General features: G+C 42.3%; 1 protein-coding gene and 1 long non-coding RNA gene across 6 annotated transcripts in view; both read left to right on the top strand.

Moving 5' to 3' along the window:
* The window catches only part of LOC121688002 (partitioning defective 3 homolog), a 291,825-nt gene that overhangs the window by 171,374 nt on the left and 98,871 nt on the right, over positions 1–21,580 (top strand). For 4 of the 5 annotated variants that reach the window (XR_006024477.1, XM_042067282.1, XM_042067285.1 and 1 more), the window contains 4 exons: positions 7,598–7,749; positions 8,955–8,999; positions 15,417–15,659; positions 19,730–19,976. Coding sequence is in view for 4 of the 5 variants with exons in the window: in XM_042067282.1 (XP_041923216.1) it covers positions 7,598–7,749; positions 8,955–8,999; positions 15,417–15,659; positions 19,730–19,976 (687 nt within the window). In the remaining variant the exon portion in view is untranslated. The remainder of the gene's footprint in view (positions 1–7,597; positions 7,750–8,954; positions 9,000–15,416; positions 15,660–19,729; positions 19,977–21,580) is intronic. The other variant, XM_042067284.1, reaches the window with a different exon arrangement.
* On the top strand, positions 14,688–15,237 carry LOC121688004. Its single transcript, XR_006024478.1, has 3 exons — positions 14,688–14,895; positions 14,941–14,946; positions 15,094–15,237. It is a non-coding gene; the product is annotated as an uncharacterized LOC121688004 (long non-coding RNA).

The following is a 21,580-nucleotide window of genomic DNA, read 5'->3' as shown; positions in this document are numbered from 1 at the left end:
GATGACATCCAGTAGCCATTGCTAATGGAGATTTACCGAACGGCTCCTGTCTGATTAAATATTAAACTGAACAGAGACTGACCCTCATGGTGGAATGCCTACTGTGTCAAGGAAGGAATGCACCCAGTTAATGGACTACAGATAAATTAGATTTATTTGCTTCCAAAGGAAGAAGGGAGACATGGAGAGGTGAACGGCATCTTGGAGGACTTAATAAATAATAAGTTGCATTGAGAAAGCATCTGCCATTAAGTCTACCCTGCCAGAGACACTGACGGGCCTGTTCTCACGCTGCAATGACAGCTCAAGTGAACTCTCTCTCTCCTCTTGCTACCCCCCCCCCCCCCCCCCAACACCTCTCAACCCACCACTCTGCTTCTCAGAGGGCTGTGTCCAGAGTGATGGATGTTTGTTATTTGCCTGCAGATTATCCCCAGCGCTCCCTGATTGCGCTAACCGAAAGAGCTGTTTTGTGGTGGCCTCTGCAGAGGGTTGGTCGTGAGGGGAGGAGAGTGTGTGAGTGAGCAGAGCAGAATTGGGTGCGCATCACCTACAGCGTGCAGAAGCCTGTATTTGTGTCTTCTCCCCTTTGTTCTTTTTCTTTTTATACTATTATTTTGTACATTACAGGTATTCATATTTTGTGTTTTTCAAGACTGGTCATGTAGATATAAAGCAGTTACAGGCTACTAGACTGGTCATGTAGATATAAAGCAGTTACAGGCTACTAGACTGGTCATGTAGATATAAAGCAGTTACAGGCTACTAGACTGGTCATGTAGATATAAAGCAGTTACAGGCTACTAGACTGGTCATGTAGATATAAAGCAGTTACAGGCTACTAGACTGGTCATGTAGATATAAAGCAGTTACAGGCTACTAGACTGGTCATATAGATATAAAGCAGTTACAGGCTACTAGACTGGTCATGTAGATATAAAGCAGTTACAGGCTACTAGACTGGTCATGTAGATATAAAGCAGTTACAGGCTACTAGACTGGTCATATAGATATAAAGCAGTTACAGGCTACTAGACTGGTCATGTAGATATAAAGCAGTTACAGGCTACTAGACTGGTCATGTAGATATAAAGCAGACTAGCGTTACAGGCTACTAGTAATATGTTGTTGATGAGGGGGGAAAGGTTGAAGATTACATTCATTTGAAATGTAATTAATCAAATTGAAGAGAGAATGCATCGTTCTCAGAGATGGCAGAAAGTGTTGTGGTAGACACTTAATGGTGATGACCGTGGTGGGGGGTGGGGGGTGGGTGAGAGGAGAGGGGGAGGGTGGGGGGGGGGGGGGGGGGGGGAATGAGAGGCTGAGAAATGAAAGACTTTCAGCAGGTAGTGATGGCCACACAGCAGGACTGATAAATGGCAGGATGACTGGTTTGCTCTGGTGAGCATCACTCCTGCCCAGCTGTGTGTGCCCTGAGCAGATGAGTTAGGCTTTGGCAGGTGACCTCAGTGCTCGTCCAGTGCCTGAGGACGACCAGCCTGGGAACCAACCGCTCTATGAACATTCCCAGGTGGATCTCCCTCAGCATAGACATCCCTTAATTTCAATAATAGTAGAGAGGTTTAGCTAAAATGAGCAGATGAGTAGATTTTCATTTGTGCTTCAATTAACTGAATTTAATACATTGTTAAACGTTTATTTAGTGTCCACTCTTGCTGTTTCAAAGTCATTGTTCAGGCAGTTAATTTATATTGATTATCAGCAGCAACATACAGGTGTACATGCATTCACCACCCCACCCTTATCCCTACTGTTAATCTTTATATGCTAGCATTGGAGCCAGTATCCTGCAGAGAAACACACTGTGGTTTCATGGAATTTGCAGAAGGCAAAGCAGCATTGATGAGCAAACATTTCCTTAAAGGGCAAAGATAAAGAGAGGGAAAGAGATAGAAGCATAGAGATAGAAAGAAAGAAAGAAAGAAAGAAAGAAAGAAAGAAAGAAAGAAAGAAAGGGAAAATAAGTACAGAACAGCTATCAAAAGTTTGTCAAATAAATACATGAAAAAATAAGTACAGAATAGCCATCAAAATTCTGTGTGTGTGAAGTTGAAGCATTTCAAGTGTGATATGTTCTGGTGTTTCTTTGATGTGCCCCTTTCTGTCGTCGTGGTCTGTGCACAAATTTGTTTGGCAGCCGTTACGTGTCCTCTTTGCATGTCATAGGTGTTCCTTTTTCTTCATGCTTGTTTGTGTGTTGTTGTTCTCTTTCCCTTTTGCTGTTGTTTGTTTTATCTAGTCCTCCTGTCAGAAATATTTGTTTCCCCAGTCATTTTCTTATTATCACTCTCCATGTTCTTCATTTGTCTTTAATCTCCCTCTTCCCTTACACCAGTACGTATCACCTCCCACCACAACAAGAAAGACCTGTATCCTACCCCCACCATCTCCTCTCCATGTGCTGCTGTGTGCTAGATCACAGATTTAATTTTATCTTAGAGAAAGATAGAGAGCGAGAGAGAGATAGAGAGAGATGGAGAGAGTGAGAGAAAGACTGAAAGAGAAAGAGAGGGTGGGGGGCTGCTACCCTCAGATGTGCCCCTGTGTAAATTAGTGAATTATAAGGGAGGGTGAGGAAGAGGAGGGAAGAGGAGGAAGACTGCAGCCACCCTCTGTGTGTTGGAGAGCTGAGCTGGGCGCCGAGCTCAGGCCCCTTTGATCTGTCGGGTAGCGTGCTATCTTTGAAGGGCTAATCACCTCCCCCCCCCCTTTGAACACTGAGCAGAAGACAAGAAGCAGAGCACCCAGCTCCACTGAGACAGGTGCAGCTATCAGACAGAAAAAGCAAGCGAGGGAGAGGCAGAGTATGTCTGTGTATGGGCGTGTGTGAAGGGAAGATGGAGGTGAAGGTTGAAGCACCAGAATGTCATCTTAATATTCTGCAGGGGGGAACATGGGTGTCTGAGGGAGGATGTCTAGTTATGAGTCTGGGGAGAGGCAAAGAGAGTAAGTGCAAAAGCGATGATTTTTTTCAAATGATGTCAGTTCATCCTCTCCACCAGTAGGGGAGCAGTAGAAGCCAGGTGGAAAGTTTCTGCTGAACTGAACCCTAAATGACTGTAGCGTTACCTGCTGAAGAGGGGCCAGTTTGGCTCAGGTGTCACTACTTATGAATTTCATCACCATGAGACAGAATGTGTGACTAATACCTTTCAGTCCCTGATGTGTCACAACATCCATTTTTCATGGGCGGTTTTGGGCCAGTTAAAGATTGTTTGTCTAAAGGAGCTCAACACACACACACACACACACACAGTCCACACATTCATACACACAAGGCTGCTCAAATAAACTGCAACAAAAAAGTTCACTAAGCATCATAATATTCCTTACAGCACCATTAGCATAATCTCTGCCAATGTAAATACCCGCTCCTCTGTGTGTGTGTGTGTGTGTGTGTGTGTGTGTGTGTGTGTGTGTGTGTGTGAACACATTAATTATACTGTGACTCTTCCTTTAATGCTAATAGCTCCCCATTGGATATGAATATTAAAACAACACAGTGGTGTGCCGATGTTACAGGGTGTTGAACACAGTGCTGCTTCCGCTCTGTGTGTGTCTGCTTGACTGTGTGTTTGTGTATGAGAGGGTTCACTAAGCCCAGCTGTTCTCCACAAACCATCCCCATCCCCCATTGCTTGCTTCAGGTGAGTCTCAGTGAGCTTTACGCCAGCAGCCACACGCTACTCACACAATGTGACAATGTGCACTCACATGCCTAGATGCATTCATACAAAGACAGAGACACAGGATGCATGCACTCTAAACATTTACATTAATTACATTAAAATTTACATTTATGTTGACTGTAGTGAACACAAATTCAAGACGGTAAAACAATAGTTTGGAGATGTGTAATTTAGACTTCAGTCTGTACACAAAGGTGGCTCGTCTCACCAGATGCATTTCACTTTGTCAGAGAAGGTATGGCAGGGGGGGCAGAGTAGTGGCAGGAAAGAGTGAGAGATGTGAGAGTAAGTTAATTTAATAGCTTGAAGGACAAAGGTAAGAGAGAATGAAGAGAACACAAGGACAGAGATGAAGAGAGACATCTGATCAGAGGGAGATGACAGCCCAAAAATGGACAATGACAAAAGGGGGAATCAGAGAGAGAGAGAGAGACAGAGAAAGAGAGGGAGAGACTCCAAGGACACAGCCATATCCACACTCCTTAGTGAAGGGGCTCTCTCGGTGGGTATGACGCACACATAAATCACTCAGCTGTCAGGCTGGATGGTGCCACTGCCTGTGTGAATGAGCATTCAACGAGACACGGCAAAACCCAGCGTGATTCAATCACACTGCAGGCCAACCGGCCCAGTCTCCACTCCGCAACCATCAGCTTAAGCAAACAGCTATAGGAAAATCAAGCTCTCCAAAAGCCAGAGCCTGTGTTTATACCTAGTGAAATAACATAGCATTTCTATGTAGACTTTTTGTGCAGTAAGGCTGTAACAGTAGATGCCTCATTCCATATACATGCAGTTTAAAGAAAACATATTCTGTGTCTCTGTTCCAGTGCCATATCCACTAGCAAGTGTGGAAACTTGCAGAAGAGAAAGCAAGGAGATAATATGGAGTCTTCCTTAGCATCACTGCCAATCAGAATTTCACAGAAGGGGTTAATGGCTGCTGCAATCACAAAGCTGTTCAAACAAACGTACAGCTGTGATTGTGTGTTGTATTCATATGTTGAATGTGCACAGAACAATGGAAATTAATTTCACACACATGTGATGTAAGCAGAACTGTAACACATGATGTAAGGTTGTTACAGGAGAAGCCACATTCCATATACATGCAGTTTTGTCACTGCTTCTACAGTAGAATTATTTTTTTTTCCGATCCTGGCATGGAGGAGACAACCTGCCATGCGTCTTTGTTGACAGGGATCAGGCAGCTTTGTTGGCACTCAACATATCTCGTCTTCCTCTTCCTGGGAAGCTTTCAGTGGGACTGTCCCTCCCTGGAGAGACTCCCCAGAGAAGACAAAAAAAACATCAACCCCCAATACACACACAGACACACACACACACACACACACACACAAACACACACACACACACACACACACACACACACACACACACACACACACACACACACACACAGTGAATGTCTAGGGCTCACCTTCGGTTTTCTTCCCGCTGAATATCACAAAAGTTACCATTCAATGCATCCATCAAAACCCGGAAAGGAATAGAGAAGTTACAATAAAAAGGAGCCAAGAGCCAGTTCTTTGAACGGGGGAAAAGCCTCGTCCTTTCTTGATAACACTCATTGGTAATGGGATTGCAAGCTGGAAGGAGGGGGAGGAAGGAGAGCTGGAGTAAAAGCAGAGAGAGCGTAATGACGAGAAAAAAAGAGACGAGGCAGTTGAACCGTAAGGCGATGGAGTTGGAGCACAAGGCTTTTAGTGAGCAATGCTCAGGAGGAGCAAATGTGTGCAGTTTTACATGCTTTTAAGCACCCATGATAAATAGGGATATGGATTTGCAGAGTATAAGGAGTCTCTTCTAGCACTTGGCAGTACTGGTTAATTTTGGATAAGGAAGAAAGTAACAATGGAGTTGTAAAATGATATAAATGAATGCACAGCTAAAACTTATTGTAGCTCCTACATTAATTAATATGTGTTTATTTATTTGCAATTAACCCACTAATACATCTGTATGATTTGATTTATTAATTTGCTTACTTGCTTACTTTTGTATTGTATTTCTGTGGCTCTCATTTGGATTTAACTGTATACAGAGGCTACTCGCAGCAGTACAATAGAATTCCTCTTCCTGTCATACAGTACACACACACACACACACACACACACACACACACATACATTCTCACAACTGACATTTTTTTAAAGAGGAGAAAAGGGAAACAAATCATTGGTGAATAACTTCATATGTATCAAAAAGCCTCTCAATCCACCCCCTTCCCTCTGGCAAATGGCGCACTGTTAAGAGGCCTTCACCAGGAGACCTATGGGGTAACATGAAAATCATATCAAATACCGCCTTTTGGTTGCCACTGGCACAGTAGCTCGTACACTAAGGAGGTTTTGTGAGTGATGTGAAATGTAGGGCAAAGCAAAGGAGAAAACCATAAAGTGTCTGCCCCACTGACAGTGTATCGGTGTGTCTGATTTGATTGAAAACATTCAGTAGACTTTGTTTGGCCTGTAGTTGGAAGATATTTTTTGTCAAACTCTTGTCAAACACTCATTCCCTTACACAGAGTTACTTTAATGAGCTACGTTCCTCTTAGGAGTTTGTGTTGGGCTTGCAGTTCTGGCTTTTTATGGTAGTATATTATCCATCCCGTGTCAACTGTTACTTTTGGATAAGAATGATAATCAGATTGTTAAACAGATCCAGCGTATAATTGCTGGTAAAGTAAATACATAGTTAATTGTATAATATTATACTGGATTGGTATGAGAAACAAATCCTTTCTGAGTGTGTTACAGCCTGCTGCTCAACCCCTCCCGTCAGCTTCCTCTCAGCCCAGCAGCATTCCAGACTGCTCTGGGGACATGGCGAAGGACCACAGAGCATGCTGGGAAATGCATGAACAGACTGTAGTCAGGCTAAGGGAGGGCTTCCCATCAGTTAAAAAGCTTCTATGCAGTCAGAAATAAGAAAATTCTCTACTGGCCCCTCTTCTCTTCACTTGAATTTCAGACTCAATGCTGTTCTGCTGGTTTGCTTACATAAAGATGTTTCGGTAACACTTTACTTGACAGTATCGACATAAGAGTGACATGACACTGTCAAGAACATATGACACTGTCATGACACATGAACCCTAACCCTAATCCTAACCTCTAACTCTAACCCTAACCCTAAACCTAACCCTAACTTGTTATGACAAAAAGTGAATGTCACAGAAGTGTTATGTCAAACGTTTATGACTTGTTTATGACACATTCATGGCAGTGTCATGTCACTCTTTATGTCGATACTGTCAAGTAAAGTGTAACCGATGGTTCTAAACCTAAATGAAATTAATAGAAAAATATAGCAATAATAATGAAAGCAATAGTATCCAACAGTATGACCTATTTTCTCCACATTTCTGTACGTGTTCATCTGTGTGGCCAGTTATGGTGGTGTATGTCTGTCATCCATTCTGTGTATGTGACTGTGTGCATGAAGTCCATTGGTATCAAACCTAATCAATATCTCATTCATGCATCTTGACACAAATTGATATTTCCCCCTTCGCTGTCTGGTTAATTGTCATGTCCCTCTGTCTGGCATGCAAATGCTGTTGCCGTGAGGCTGTTGCCCCCCCATTTCTCCTCCCAGCTTTTCAATTAAGATGCAGACATAGATAGGGCACGGGAGAGGGGGAGAGGAGGTGGACAAAGTATTCTGCAGCGGACCGACCAAACATTTGCATGTCATTCTGTGTGGGTTGGGTTGGGCTGGGCATCCCACCTATGAGGCTGACTGAGCAGGCGGTCTACTGACTCTCTGTGTAGTTATGTGTTTAAACGTATGTCATGCAGGACATCTGCACAAGATTATCTACACTTCCTCACTCCCCTCTCTCTGTTTTTCCCCCCTAGTTCTCTCAGTCCTGACGCAGACCCTGACCTCCACTTCCAGCGGGAGGGTTTTGGCCGCCAGAGCATGTCTGAGAAGCGTACCAAACAGTTTGGGGATGCTGCTGCCCAACTAGAAATCATCAAGACTCGCAAGTCGAAGAGTATGGACCTGGGTAAGGCTGCTTTGACAAGGCAGCAGGCTCCTGAGAGAACACAAGCCCTGTTCCCCTCCATCTTGTCCCAGTCTTCCCTAACCTTGTCTCCTGACGTTGTGTGCTTACCTTTCAAAGGATAAGAACCGTGCTGTAATCTCCGTCAAACAGACTTCCAATGCCAGTGTGGAATGAGAGAGGGGGGTGTTATCTCTCTCATTCATTGTTTCCCTTATTTTGTTTCTCTTAGTTCTGGGTTTCTACCTAAGAGAAACAGGACATAATGTTAGACTAAGGTTGAATAAGTGTAAGGACCACCTTGATCAACATACACAGACACGCCCTACATAAATATTCAAAATGGCCCCTAGCCATGCACACATTTATTTTATCTGATGAAATTAGGATTCTATTAAAACAAAATACTGTGATCCCTTTGAACATGAAGTTAGGATTCAAAAGTAGAACAGACATTGAATACTGGTTCCACTTCTCCGACATGTCTTAACTGTGTGCTGAACTCATACGGTGGCTTTTAAAATAATAGCTTATGATTACCCTCATATTTAAGGTGTATTATGACTAGAAACACACCATGAGACAGTCCATCATTAAGAGAAATGCTTGATAGTAGTCACTGTCAAGGAGTTTTAGGAGTGCACCCAGGCATGACTGCATGTCAAAACTCCACAACATACTTACACTGGTACACCAACGCACACCTTAATACCTTCACCTGGACTCTTCCTGTAATTCAACAGGTGTTTCACTGGTTCTCCTGATTTCCCTCTCAGTCTTGTCTCAGTCTTTGTCTACTCATGAAGTTGCAAAGATAACAATAACAATAAAAGCACAACAACATTTTTATCACTTTTAAATCATTGTTTCAGATTTGATGTTTTAAAATGTCAGATAAGACTGAAAGGGAAAGGGTAATGGTGAAGATTTGCACTGTGGATGACTTTCATAACACTTTACAGCGCCTTAATTCAGGACTGCAACAACTGAGAGATGCATGTTGTTTCAAATCTCTGAAACTCTCTTGGCAAGCTCTTCCATACCCTCTCACTATATCTGCATGTTGTTTGATTGTAAGACAAGTGCTCAGTAATGAATGCAGTTCCTGAATTAATTGTCCTTCCTGGAATGCTTATGGATGGGTAACTGATTGGTGGAATGATGGAATGCGGGCACTAACCAATCACAATTGTTTGCCTCTTTAACAGTAGCTGACGAGATTAACCCCAATTCCTGCACTGAGAGACTGGAAGGTAAGCAATCGGTCAGGGACACACACTTCACAGCACAACACGACTGGACCACCGCTATGGAACTTTCTTCAAGTGGCCTTTCCACTGAAACACAGTTGAAGAATCTTAAATCAAAACTGAGTAAGAGAGAGAGATGAAAGCTATTTGGTCAAAAGGTCATGTTTCACGCAACATCAGGCTGTGACAGAACTGTGCAGGGCTTCAGCCTTCCGAACTTTATTTCAATTCCCCTTTCACAGAAGTCATTGAGATGGAGTGGATGGATGTATTAAACTCTTTAGAAGCACTCAGTGAAATGCCATCACTGGAGCATTTTTAAAACCTTTCCACTCGTCTGTTTGAATATCACCTCTTATTTCTACAGAGATGGGTGCCATTTCAAACCCTGGCCAAGTGTGTCATCAGTATGTGTAATGTGTAAAAGGCCAGATTTCTGCTATTTAATCCAGCAACGTTCACAGTCATGGGTTGTGGCTGATGTAATTTAAGGTCCTCTCGTAGATTACCCTGCTTGTGTTGACCGCTGTTGATTTTTGAACTCTTAACTTCAAGACTTCTCCGAATTGAAGCCTTACCACAATTTTTCAGAGGCCTTAGAGATTTTTACCTCATTAGCTGTATCTGAAGGGCATTCGTAGAGAGAATATTTAGGAAGCAATTTGTGGTAATTGCTGTTGTATGAATGATTATTCATTTTCTACCACATTTTCCCCTCATCTGTCAGACTGAGTGGCATGGTGTTTAATAGGGGTTTTGGGAGAACATGGCACATGACTTGTTCTTTTGAAAATATGACTGAAGAAAGCAGTAATTACGCTCAGTAGGCAGAGAGATTGTGTGTGAATGTTTGTATAATAGGGGTGCGAACGGATAGTCAAATAAACCAGTTAACTGTTCGACATATGCTACATGAATGTTAACATCCCTATTCCCAACACCCTGCCTATTTCTGGTCTGGGACAACTCTGTTAAAACAAATGCAAGGACAACTGAAGACAGAAGATGGACAGATCAGACGCTCACATGTACAGTACCACTAATCTTAATTTGGAAGTGACTGGCAGTGGGCAGGCCTTGCTGTTGGCGGAGATGTAGGCCAGTGCGTTTACGCCCTATGGGCACAGCCTCTGGCAGACATATATAAAAGACTCACACCCTTGCAAACCCAGTAAGTGTCCTCCGCTCGGGGTGAGCGAGATGATTAGAACGAAAGATAAAATAGCCTGACGAGAGGGGAATACACATGGAAGGGAGCTGCAGAAAAGCCACAGTGGAGCTGACGGCCTCTCGGAGATGAGGAGCAGTCTGAAGGGGCCGAGCCTCAAAGCAAAGCCTCATGGGTAGACGAGTGTGTGAAGCTGGGAGAGGGACTCTTCGTGTTTGAGGGGAAAACAGAGAAGATTGCAGACCCCTGCTGGAACTGTAAGCCCTAGGGCTAATGGTGTAGAGAAAAGGTTTCATTCTGCACTTTATTGAATTGGACTCCTGAGAGCTGTACTTAGGAGCTGTGGAAAACATTCCATTCCATTCCATTAGTTAGAACCTGAAATTAGCTCCGTATACATGCAGTGTGGTGTAAAAGTGGCCAATGCAAACCACAAACAAGCTTGGCTATTAACCGCCGCTAAAATAATGAAACAAATATCTCTCTGCTGCACAGCCACTAAAAGAGTGTTGGTGTGATATACCAAATAGAAAGCGCTGGTTAGAGGTGATGAGAAGTTAGGTGCAGACATCCCTCTTGCCAGTAATGATACATCTTGGACAGCTGTGGACTCTCAGTCAACTCTCAGGCTCCTGCACTTATCACTGGAGGCCTAAAAAGAGCAGGCTCCCCTTGGTCACTGTGGAGCTATTTATAGCCTAATCACCCTTTTAACGCCATGCTGAAACCTTGTGCGCACTGAATAAATGATGTGTAATTGGGCCTCTGTCCAGGAGCACAAATACCCTTGCATACACTCCCATGAAGCACAGTTGTGAGCGATGTTGGTGAACGCAGTGCCGTAGCTCTGCTAATTGCAGTATAGTGGCAGTTTCCATAATATCCACTCCCTTTGATTTATTCATGAAATTTGTTTTACACCTACCTTTACAGTCTAATGAGAATCACTCTTTTCCATTATAATTGTTTGCTTGCCTTTGGTTTCTTGCTGATTAAAGAGATAGAGCACATTCATCTTGGCTCAAGTAGCAGGTGTATGGCAACCTAAGGACTTCATGCCCTCCTAGATGAATGTCTGGGTTTAGTAACTGTGCTGTGCAAAACTGGTGTATGTGTGGGGTGCCCCTGTAGCTCTTCTTTTGTCTTTTTCTTTTTCTTGTCTTTAAATAAGGACACAGCCATAAACAGGCGTTCAGCTCACATGCTATAATAGTAGCAGCATAGGTAGTGACTGGAATACCAAATCAGCCCAGACTGGTGATACAAATTCAGAAAATTCCAACCACAGCAGATGTCATCTTTTCTTCAAACTGTTGTGCATCAGTCTTGGATTTTTTCTCAGAATCCCACTGTGTTTGACATCCATAGCATCCCTGGTGCATGTTTGTGTTTTCCAGATTTCAAGCTTCAGAAAGCGTCACATGTACACGCTACTTGAAGTACTTTGATTGAGTCAGCTCTGCAGGCTTTAGGGAGTTATATATTTTCTGAATCGGTTGGTCTTGAATTGCCATTGAAATTATATTTTAAGGCCGGTCATCGCATGTCTTTCATGGAGCACAAGGTCTCCTCATGGTTAATTGAATTAGACGTTTTCTTTTCTTCAAATGTCCTTAGGTAGCCCGATTACAGTGTAGATGAAAAAATATTTGAGAGTTACACAAATGAATCTACTGTAGCAATCAAAGATGTTCAGCTCCACATTTCGGTCAGAAAATTACAGGCCTATTTATAGCTCATTCAATGGATGTTGCAATGGAAAATGGTCCAAGTGAAGTGTGTTGCTTGTGGAGACCTTCATAGGAGTGGCAACATATAAGTGGATGTCCTACTCCACAAACAAACCCCTCTCTTGTACTCAATGGTCCTGTGCTCACTGGTTCAGACTGTTAACATTGTCAGCTGTGCTACAGCTCACTAACCCAGGAAACGACTGATAAACGTCTGCATAAAGAAACTATGTGGAATTCTGTAGGCTTCTGTAGGCCCTTGCATTGACTTGCGTTGTGTTTAATTCTGCAGCCACAAGTGAAACAGTGGGATATGACGAGAGAGCCGGCATGGCACTAGGAGTTGTTGACACTGCTTCAAAACAGTTGTTTCTTTACATTTGCTGCTATTTCTAGGTTGTTTTTGGGATGTTATAAGCTTAAGAAATGAATCCCTGGATCCCTCTGTAACCTTCCAAGACACCTAGAGCAGTAGATTAGTGATCAGTATACAACTCTACTGCCCTTCGTTATGGCCAATTATTATTGGGTTATTATTGGGCTAACCCTATTATTATTGAGAAAAACAGTCATGAAGACACAGAGGGATCCAGTTATGCACTTCCTTAAATGTGTTCTAGCTGGAATTCCAAGCTAATGAACCACCCAAAGAACTGCCATAGCCCACTGCAGCTTTGATACAGAAGCGTTTTGTTTCGGCGTCATCTGGGCTAATCACACTCATACATGTGGCAGGATTGCTTAGTTAAAGGATCAAGAGGAGATTAAAGGGGTGCAGTTGGCAAAGACAGCTGTCAGAAACCACTACTGCTTGTGAAGCAATGATAACAGCAGCAGCACAAGTTTGGATTACACCGGGAAATACTGGCAACTTGCCTCTTCATAATCACCCCAGTTCCAACCGTTCCTGTTCTTCAGAAATCACCTGTAATCACATCAGCCACACTTCTGTTGTTTCTTTCTCTCTAGTTTGGCCTGTTTCTCTCTCTCCTCCTCCTCCTCTGTATTTCCTAACTTCATCATACATACGCTGGCTGTCAGAAGGGGGCTATTCAGTAATAGAAGGAGGTAATAGATTTCTAATAGTTTTCTCTTGGTGATGGGGGTTTATTTTTTCAGCCTAATCTGTGTTTGGTTTTAAGTCTTTCCATCCAGAGTTCCGCTGTGTGCCTCACCGCTATGGCCCACGGTCCATTTAGTCCTCTGAAAACAAGTCAAGGCCGCCATAGATGGATGAGCATGAGCTCCACATGGTCAGGTCCACCTCATAAGAAGAACAGATGGAGAGAGAGAGAGAGAAAACAGAATAAGACAAATGAAAGACATGGACTAACAAAGAGTAATGAAAAATAGAATTGGGGAGAATGAGTGACATGTTGGGAGAAGGTGCTGGAGTTAAAGAGTAACAGTGCAGGAACAAGCTAAAAGAAGTGTGTGGGGGGGGGGGGGGGGGGGGGAGTTGTGTTTACACAGGGCATAGCCATATGGGAAAATGGTGGAACCATGACAGAATGTCCCTATGGTGCTAAACTGCTAACTCTACCAGACATAAATATTTAATTTCAGAGAAGTAGAGGATTTTCACAAGTAATTTTCAATTAACATCAATGGCTTATGATCAGAAGAGACAACTGACATGGGACTATTATTAATATACCGTTTCATGGTTGCATAATGGGGAAAATTTGAACTGATCTTTTTTGAAGTGAAACAGAAGATATATGATTTAAGAGAACCACATCAAAACAAATACTGACATCATACCACCTGTGCATTTTGAACAGAACATGGCATCCACAGGGGACAAAGTGAAATAAATTAAATGTGGGGCAAAGCCTGGTATCTACACTGCACCAGCCCGATTAGAGTCTGTTTACTACTAGCGCTGGTGTTAGCATTAGCTTTCCTGCTATGAAGGGTAATGACACAATCACTCTCTGACAAACAAACACAGTCGGCAGCCCTGTCTGCCCTCATGCCGAGGCCTCTGAATGGTGGCATTCTGTCAGTCCTACAATGTTTATTTATGTATAATTTGCATGTTAATTACATTAGCCTGCATAAGGGGGATCCATTATGTCAAAAAGAAAAAAGGTAGAAATGACTTGAACCAAGGACTACCTGTATATGCAGTATTGTTTAGTAGATACTGTAAAGATATTATTTCTTACTAACTTCCTTCATTGTTTGGTGTTGTCCTTCACTTACATACTCATACTAACATAATATGACAGCTGGCAGGGATACCTTTTTTTAAGATTTTGGTTTGTCATTACAGATCTTATTAGGATTATTTAGCAAGTTAAATGTCTTTGTCACACAGGTATTTTCTTTGTCTTTGCATAAAAACATGTTTTAAAGACATCACTCGCTGAGACAGTCGGTTGTTATATGCAGTTGCTGATTTTTTTGTTTTCTTTTCCACCTGGCTTTCCATCAGCATGTGGGTAATCCCTGATCATTAATAACGTAACCAAGCTTAAAGGAACCGTATGTAAGAAATGTATTTCAATTAATCATAAAATGGCCCTGATAATGTCACAAGACATTAAGAAATCATGTTCACTTCAAATACTTATATCACTGACAACAGTAGTCTGGCCAGGATATTGTCTTTTAAAAAGTGAAGTTGCAGCCCTCAACTGATGTTGATGTTGTGTTTTGTCATGTCATGTTTGTGTTTTGGCCTGATGCGCCACCCTCTACCTATCTACTAATCACAAAGTCAGTCGTGTTTCGGCATCCGGGTTGGCAACCTCGAGTCAGGGGGGAGGGGGAGGGGATACTGTATTTTGAAAGTGATTGCAGTACCAGTTTTGGCCACAATCTTACATATGGTTCCTTTAAATACTTCCTCATTTCACTGTCAGTGTACCATGCATTTCTTTTTATTGTTCCCCATCAGGTTTTCCTCCCATGTCTCTGTCAAAGACACACCTCAAACACATACCTCCAACTCTGTTGCTCGATTTTCTGTACTTATGTGTATTTCCCTTTCTGGGTCTCTCTGTTTTATATGAATTGGTATTTAGCAGGGCTCTTACAGCATTTGGTTTGGCCACTCAACATCTATTGACACTGTTTTGGTGTAGGCTTAGAGTGACTCCTGACCAACCTTATGGAAATAAGGCACACTCCACAGTTTGGGAAACACTGACTTAAGATTACACATACTTAAGAATGATGTAGCGGTAAGAAGGCCTCAGGAAACCAGGCCCCAATATATAAGAATATGCCTATATATAGAATGCAGTATTCAGTAGGTCTTCCAATATTCAGTGTTACCAGTTGAATAGAAGGTATTGACATATATCCCTAATGTCATCTCTTATGGACCCTTTCAAGAGAGTTCCATTATCAGCATCATAGTTGGCCCCACAAGACTTCCTTTTTAACATTCCATATGTTATCTTAATGCAGAGGAAGTAGATTGGGGCCCAAATAGAACGTTCAAGCATTGTTTTTGTTTTTATTGTTGAAAGGGTCTATATGATGATATGATATTCTTTTTTATCTCTTTAGGATCCCCAACTCGAGATGTTGGCCCATCTCTTGGTCTGAAGAAGTCCAGCTCCCTTGAAAGCCTCCAGACTGCAGTTGCTGAGGTCACCCTCAATGGAGACATCCCCTTTCACAGGCCACGCCCACGGATAATAAGGGGGAGGGGCTGTAACGAGAGCTTCCGTGCCGCCATTGACAAATCATATGATCGTCCAGGCATGACCACCACTGCTTCAGAGGAATATGACGAAGGCATGGAAACCTGTGAGTGCACAGATAACTATTCCAAAGCAGTCACACAGCACAAAGGTGTTACATGCGCTTAAATTGAATTAGTGTGATTATAAGAGATCTATTGGAAACCTGATGCGCTTGGTCACTGTGCTTGCGCTGTGTTGCTACATAAATACATTACATTATATTATAGTTTGGAGCAGTTTTTTATGTCTCATTATGCTGCGGTACAAACTCTATATTTATAAGTGAGAGAGAAAAAAAACATTATGTTCCAGTTCTTGCAATATCAAGCCTAGTCTACCCTACAGTTTTTCTATTTACTTTGAGATTGAGCTTGGTTGTTGGATGGGGTGACAGTTCCCCAGAGGAATTTGCAGTTCCATGAGCCGCCTGATCATCTGTATTTGGGTCAGGATTTCCTTTAAATAGAAAAAAAAGCAGGAAGGAAGTGACATGAGGGAATAAATGCTCAGTCAGTCTTAACATTACTGCTATGCATAACAGAATCATTTCCAGCCTGAATTTCTGGAGAGTTCTGGTAATGTTGATATTTGCTTTGTGGATTTCTTTGCTTCCCTCTTGCCATACAAATTGGTTTTGGTTATTAATACTAAGAGACTGTAAGCATTTTGTAATTACTTATAGTCCCCCGCCAGATCTGTGTGTCCTTGAAATCCGGTGAGCTATTAGTAAAAGAATAATACATCTCTTCAGAGCTATAGCAATAATTTGTAAGATGTGAGGTTTTGTTTTTGCACAAATGCAGTTTAGGTGATGGTCAGAGCAATTGTCTAGTATTTGCCTGTATTGAATTGCCATGGTTGTCATCTTAGATACCCTAACATAGCAATAAAATGGTATCTCACAAAATGCAGCGCAAAACGTTTTTATATAAAGCAAAGCACATTTGAAAGTAGTGAGGGTCTCATTTGGATTGAGCATGACTCCACTTCAAGGCTCAGAGAGTACACAGAGGTTGGCATTCTATTACACGGCTCCAAAGATGACATTCCCTTTGCAGGTAATAACACTGCCACGCCACACACAATAATCACCCGTTTCCCCCTATTCTGAATAGATTCTGTTTAAAGAGATTTTAAAAATTACCCAAATCATTTTGTTTTCACAACCTCTGTCAGGGAAGCACTAAATATCGTGTTATCTATGAATGAGAAATGGAAATAGCAGCTGATTTCTCGGTAGAGGTATATTGCATCCTCTCCTCTCTGATATTCAAATAACTCTGTTTTTCAATTTAGATAAAAGAGCCAGAACGGGGCTGTCACTGAGGTTAATAGTCAAAGTTGACAGATAAGCTACAGTCTCTTTTTTTCCAAATCCAACCCGAGACTTTTATTTACATAAAATGCGAATTTGGAATCACCCAGGGAAAATGTGTTGCGGCAAGATATCCCACTGAGTGAATGAATTCATCTGGTGTTTTCCCAGTGTTCTATATTTTAAATGGCTCACATCCGTATTATGGTCTCCTTTTCTTCTGTCCTTCTCGCAACCATTCCCAGACAATTTAAATGAGCTTGCAGTTTTACCAATCTGGCACTAGTCAGGCTCATACACAGAGAGATGAATACCCCTGTCTATCAAACTAGAGAGATGTAAATGGCTTGATTGTGGTGTCAAAACATTGATTTCTTTCCTGGGGGGAAAGCTGTGATCATTTTAATTAGCCTGATTCACCTAATTTTCAGGAAATACCCCAGTAACTCACGGTATATTCTGAAAAAAGCCTTACCTGATCCGTGCTGGCTTTTTGAATGATCTTTCACTTTGTATCTGTGCTATTCATGTGATTTCCAGTTGTGTTTTGTCATTTGTTTAGTGTTGTTTGTTTGTTTGTTTGTTTTTTTGTTGTCCTGCTGACCCCACTCTTCCATACTGTATGGCTAATGAGTGGTGAGTCTTCAGTCAAACGTTTTACCTTCATGTTGTCTCTTCTTTGGGCTTGCAGCACTTTGTTTCCAGATTCATGTGTCTGTGTGTCTCTATTTGTGAGTGTACGATCAAAGTGAATGTGTGAGGAAGCAGTACAGTCAGATACACACATGTGCATTGTGCACTGGTACACACGCACGCACACACACACACACACACACACACACACACACACACACACACACACACACACACACACATAGTCAAATTCTCCCCAGGAGGATTCACGAGTCCCATCTCTGGCGAGTTATCTGAGACGACATCATTAGGAGCTGCAGAAATTAGTGCTGTTGTCTAATCTTTGAGAAGAGGCTTTAATTGCCAGCTGCAGCTTTGTTGCGCTGATGGTCCGCCTTTGCACTTAGCGTGACGATAAGATGTCCAAACAAAAAAAAACCAGATGAAAGTAGGTGGGATGCAGTACCAGAAGGTGAGAAAGAAGAGAGAGAGAGGGGACAATTGAATAGATTTAGGCCATAAATGCGCATACAATTCCTGTCATATATGGTTCCACTGTGAGATTTCATTTCAGTAATTTCCCCTCTGAGATAGCCACCGAAAAAGAATGTGCTGATAACTTGAAAGACAAGGCAGTGGAAGAAAACAAATCCCCTACTCATCTCTGAAATGAGAACCTTCTTCCCTCTCCCTTCCCACAGTATTATTCTCCATTCCACGGTGAAAAAAATCCAACATGGCCTCCTTTTTTCATAAGTGCCTTTCTTCGTCTCATCAAAAAGCCTTCAGTGAGGAAGTAACATGGATGACATTAATAAACGCTAATCTCAGAGACATCTACTGTACCTCCAATATCCATTAGGACCCACCATTACTGGAGGGGTTCTGCTTTCCAGGGCCTCTCCAATGTCTTCCACTCACTATTATCTCCCCCCTAATTGTTCTCTAAGAATTGTAGATTAGTATTAAGTATTATTTCTACTTTTTTAGAGGCCTTCATTTATGCAGTTTTATAAAATATATTTATAATATATGTTTCTATATTTATATCATAAAGTGCCATGCATCATATCATTTCAATAATATTTTATTACACAACATGCTTGATAAAGACCTTTTGAATTATGAACATGACAACACATTAAGTTAAACCACTCTTAATTCTGCATGTTAAAGTTAAACCTATACTTGGATCACTGGGGGAACTGTGTGATGCAATTAATGATCAGGCTCAGATGAAACTGTCAGGAGACCCAGAACTCTTTCTTCAAAGCAAACATCCTCACAGCACAATGAATAAATCAAACAAGGATATTAACTCAGGACTCTTGTGTCTCTCTCTCTCTCTCTCTCTCTCTCTCTCTCTCTCTCTCTCTCTCTCATTCTCCCAGGCTCTCTCTCTGTTCTGCCTCTGTGACTCGAAATAGTTCAAAGAAATCTTCAAAGTCTTAAGGGAAAAGCTTAAAATATTTTCTGATCATGAATTGCATCACATGCAGCCAAAAACACTGCATAATAATTGAGTGTATAAGTAAATCATTCATCATCGCCAGAGCCTCAACTATGCTGTTTTAATAGACATGAAAGAAAGCATTCATTTAAAGTTTTTCAGTTTTTCACCCTATGTGGTTGGGGATGTGACTGTTCTCAGCCATAGCCTGTGTTGCTGACACAGCGGCCTTGGGGCCTCAGAAGCATTCTGGATCCTGGATGGAGCTTGCCATTATCTCCTGCTTGGAGCAGGTGATGACTAGGCAGGAGGAGTGATAGGCTCCTCTCTTTCCATCCCCACTCTCTTGTCTCTGGACCCAGCCTTCTCTCTCATGAATCATAAGTGACAGAGCTGTAAGCAAGGTCATTTTTTTTTTCTCTGTCACATTATACCCACTCTTTCAGGATGTCTGTACTGTCTGCTCCCTTGTCTAGCATGAGATACCACGCAGGCTCCAGAAAGAGCCCTGTGTAAAAACTCTGAGGCCATGATTATCATGAGAAAGGTGTCTTTGGAAGACTGGTCAGAATGACTGATCAGTACATCTTTTCTGTATTCATACCACTCCTAGTTGGCTGATTAATTCACTGTGAAAATGCTCTACTTGTAAACTAAGCTTTTACACAGTGACTGTTTATTTGTTTTTTTCCTCTCTCTCTCCCTCTCTCTCTCTCTCTATCTCTCTCACTTTCAGTGGAGGAAGACACAGAGGAGAGTTCCCGTTCTGGCCGGGACTCTGTCTCCACGGCAACTGACCTCACCATTGCACCTGGCTTTGGCACAGTTAACCCAGACTCTCGGCAGGTCAATGGAAGCCGTCCGAAAGAAGACAAGAAGAAAGAAAAAAGTGTTAAAGAGAAGAAGAAGCCAGACCGAGACAAGGAGAAGGACAAGAACAAAGCCAAGAAAGGGATGCTGAAGGGCTTGGGAGATATGTTCAGGTATGAATTCTCTCTCTCTCTTTCTCTCTCTCTCACTCTCTCACTCTCTCACTGTCACGTTCTGTATGAATTCAGGAAGCATAAGACTCATTTAGGAGCTAATATCTGACCTTCACCTTGAACCTCCTCTCTCTCTCTCTCTCTTTCTCTCTCTCTCTTTCTCTTTCTCTTGAACCTCTCTCTCTGTATCGCTGTCTCTTTCTCTCTTTCTCTGTGTCACTCTCTCACTGTTGCTTTCTGTATATATGAATTCAGGAAGCATAAGACTCATTTAGGAGCTAATGGTTGACCTTCACCTTGAACCTCTTTCTCTCTTTCTCTCTATCTTTAATCTCTCGCTCTCTGCATCGCTCTCTCTCTCTCTTTCTCTTTAACCTCTCTCTCTGTATCGCTGTCTCTCTCTCTGCTCTCTCTCTTTCTCTCTCTCTCTCTCTCTCCACTGACTATTTTAATAAGGTAACATGTTTTATTCATATGATGTGGCTGGCCCCTTTCCACTTCTATCCTACCCCTAAAGCATATACAACTGCACAAAACTTGGGTGTCTCTTTTTTCTTACCTGTTGCAGGATCAGGTAAGTTTGTTTAATTGCTTTTTTTCTGCTCAGGGTCAGTGCACTACCAGTCTTACTGTACATACAACATGAGGTATGTGTATAACAAACAACAAGACCACTCAACCTGTACCATTGAAGACACAGCAGAGCCTAAAGTGTTGGTCAAAATGTGCACTCTGTACAAGTGCAGGATGCCCTTTTGTATGAAAAGAGACTGCAACATCATGAGCATGTGTCCTAATGGAAGCCGATATTGAATCTGTATTTCTCTGTTGGCCATCATTTCTCTCACTAACTAAAAGCTATCTATGGGAGCATGCAGCTAGGCAACTGTCATGTGGAATGGCGCAGCTTGTCATACGTGCTTTGTTCTTCTCCGCTCTGTGGGGTTGAAGGAGGGCAGGGGAGTTCAGGTCTTTTCTTCCCAGGGGTCCACACTAGCAGGGGGTCCAGCTGCGATTTTAAGGGCTTAGCTAGAGTTGGTGCCGTCAGGCTAATTAAACAGAAACCCCCATTAATTATTTTGATTTGGTGTTCATTTTGAATCCTGCATAAATTAGGCCACGTTTGTGTGACTCTTATCACATGCTAAGTTGTTTTGCTTTGGATTAGTGTAATGGGATTAGTAAGCGTATCGTGGCGCATGGCGCCATAATAAACAATAAAGATGACAAGTGTTTCCAGGTCATGTTGCAGAAACTCAGAGGCCGCTTATCTCTCTGCCATTTGGGTTTTGATGGTGCTGCACACCCTACTGAGCGAAGGCAGCCTTAATAACACAACAACAACATACCACGTACATACACACAAATTGAGTGTTCACCTCTAATCAAGTCCACTGCCAGACTTACATACATACTTGCCAACAGGTGCTAACAGACATAGTACAGGATATATACTCTACACACATGCAGTTATCCCATTTATATACACATATGCAGTCATCCATTTGCATTCAAGCAGTTCTTTAGTTGTTGTATGCCAGTGTGGTATCTGCCAGTGGTTGTGAGTGTTGTCCAGGAGTCCACACTGCCAAGCGGCACCTCTA

Source organism: Alosa sapidissima, chromosome 17, assembly GCF_018492685.1.
Source record: "Alosa sapidissima isolate fAloSap1 chromosome 17, fAloSap1.pri, whole genome shotgun sequence".
Classification (NCBI taxonomy): Eukaryota; Metazoa; Chordata; class Actinopteri; order Clupeiformes; family Clupeidae; genus Alosa; species Alosa sapidissima.
The sequence above is the reverse complement of the archived record's forward strand: the minus strand, read 5'-3'. Positions and strand labels throughout refer to the sequence as shown.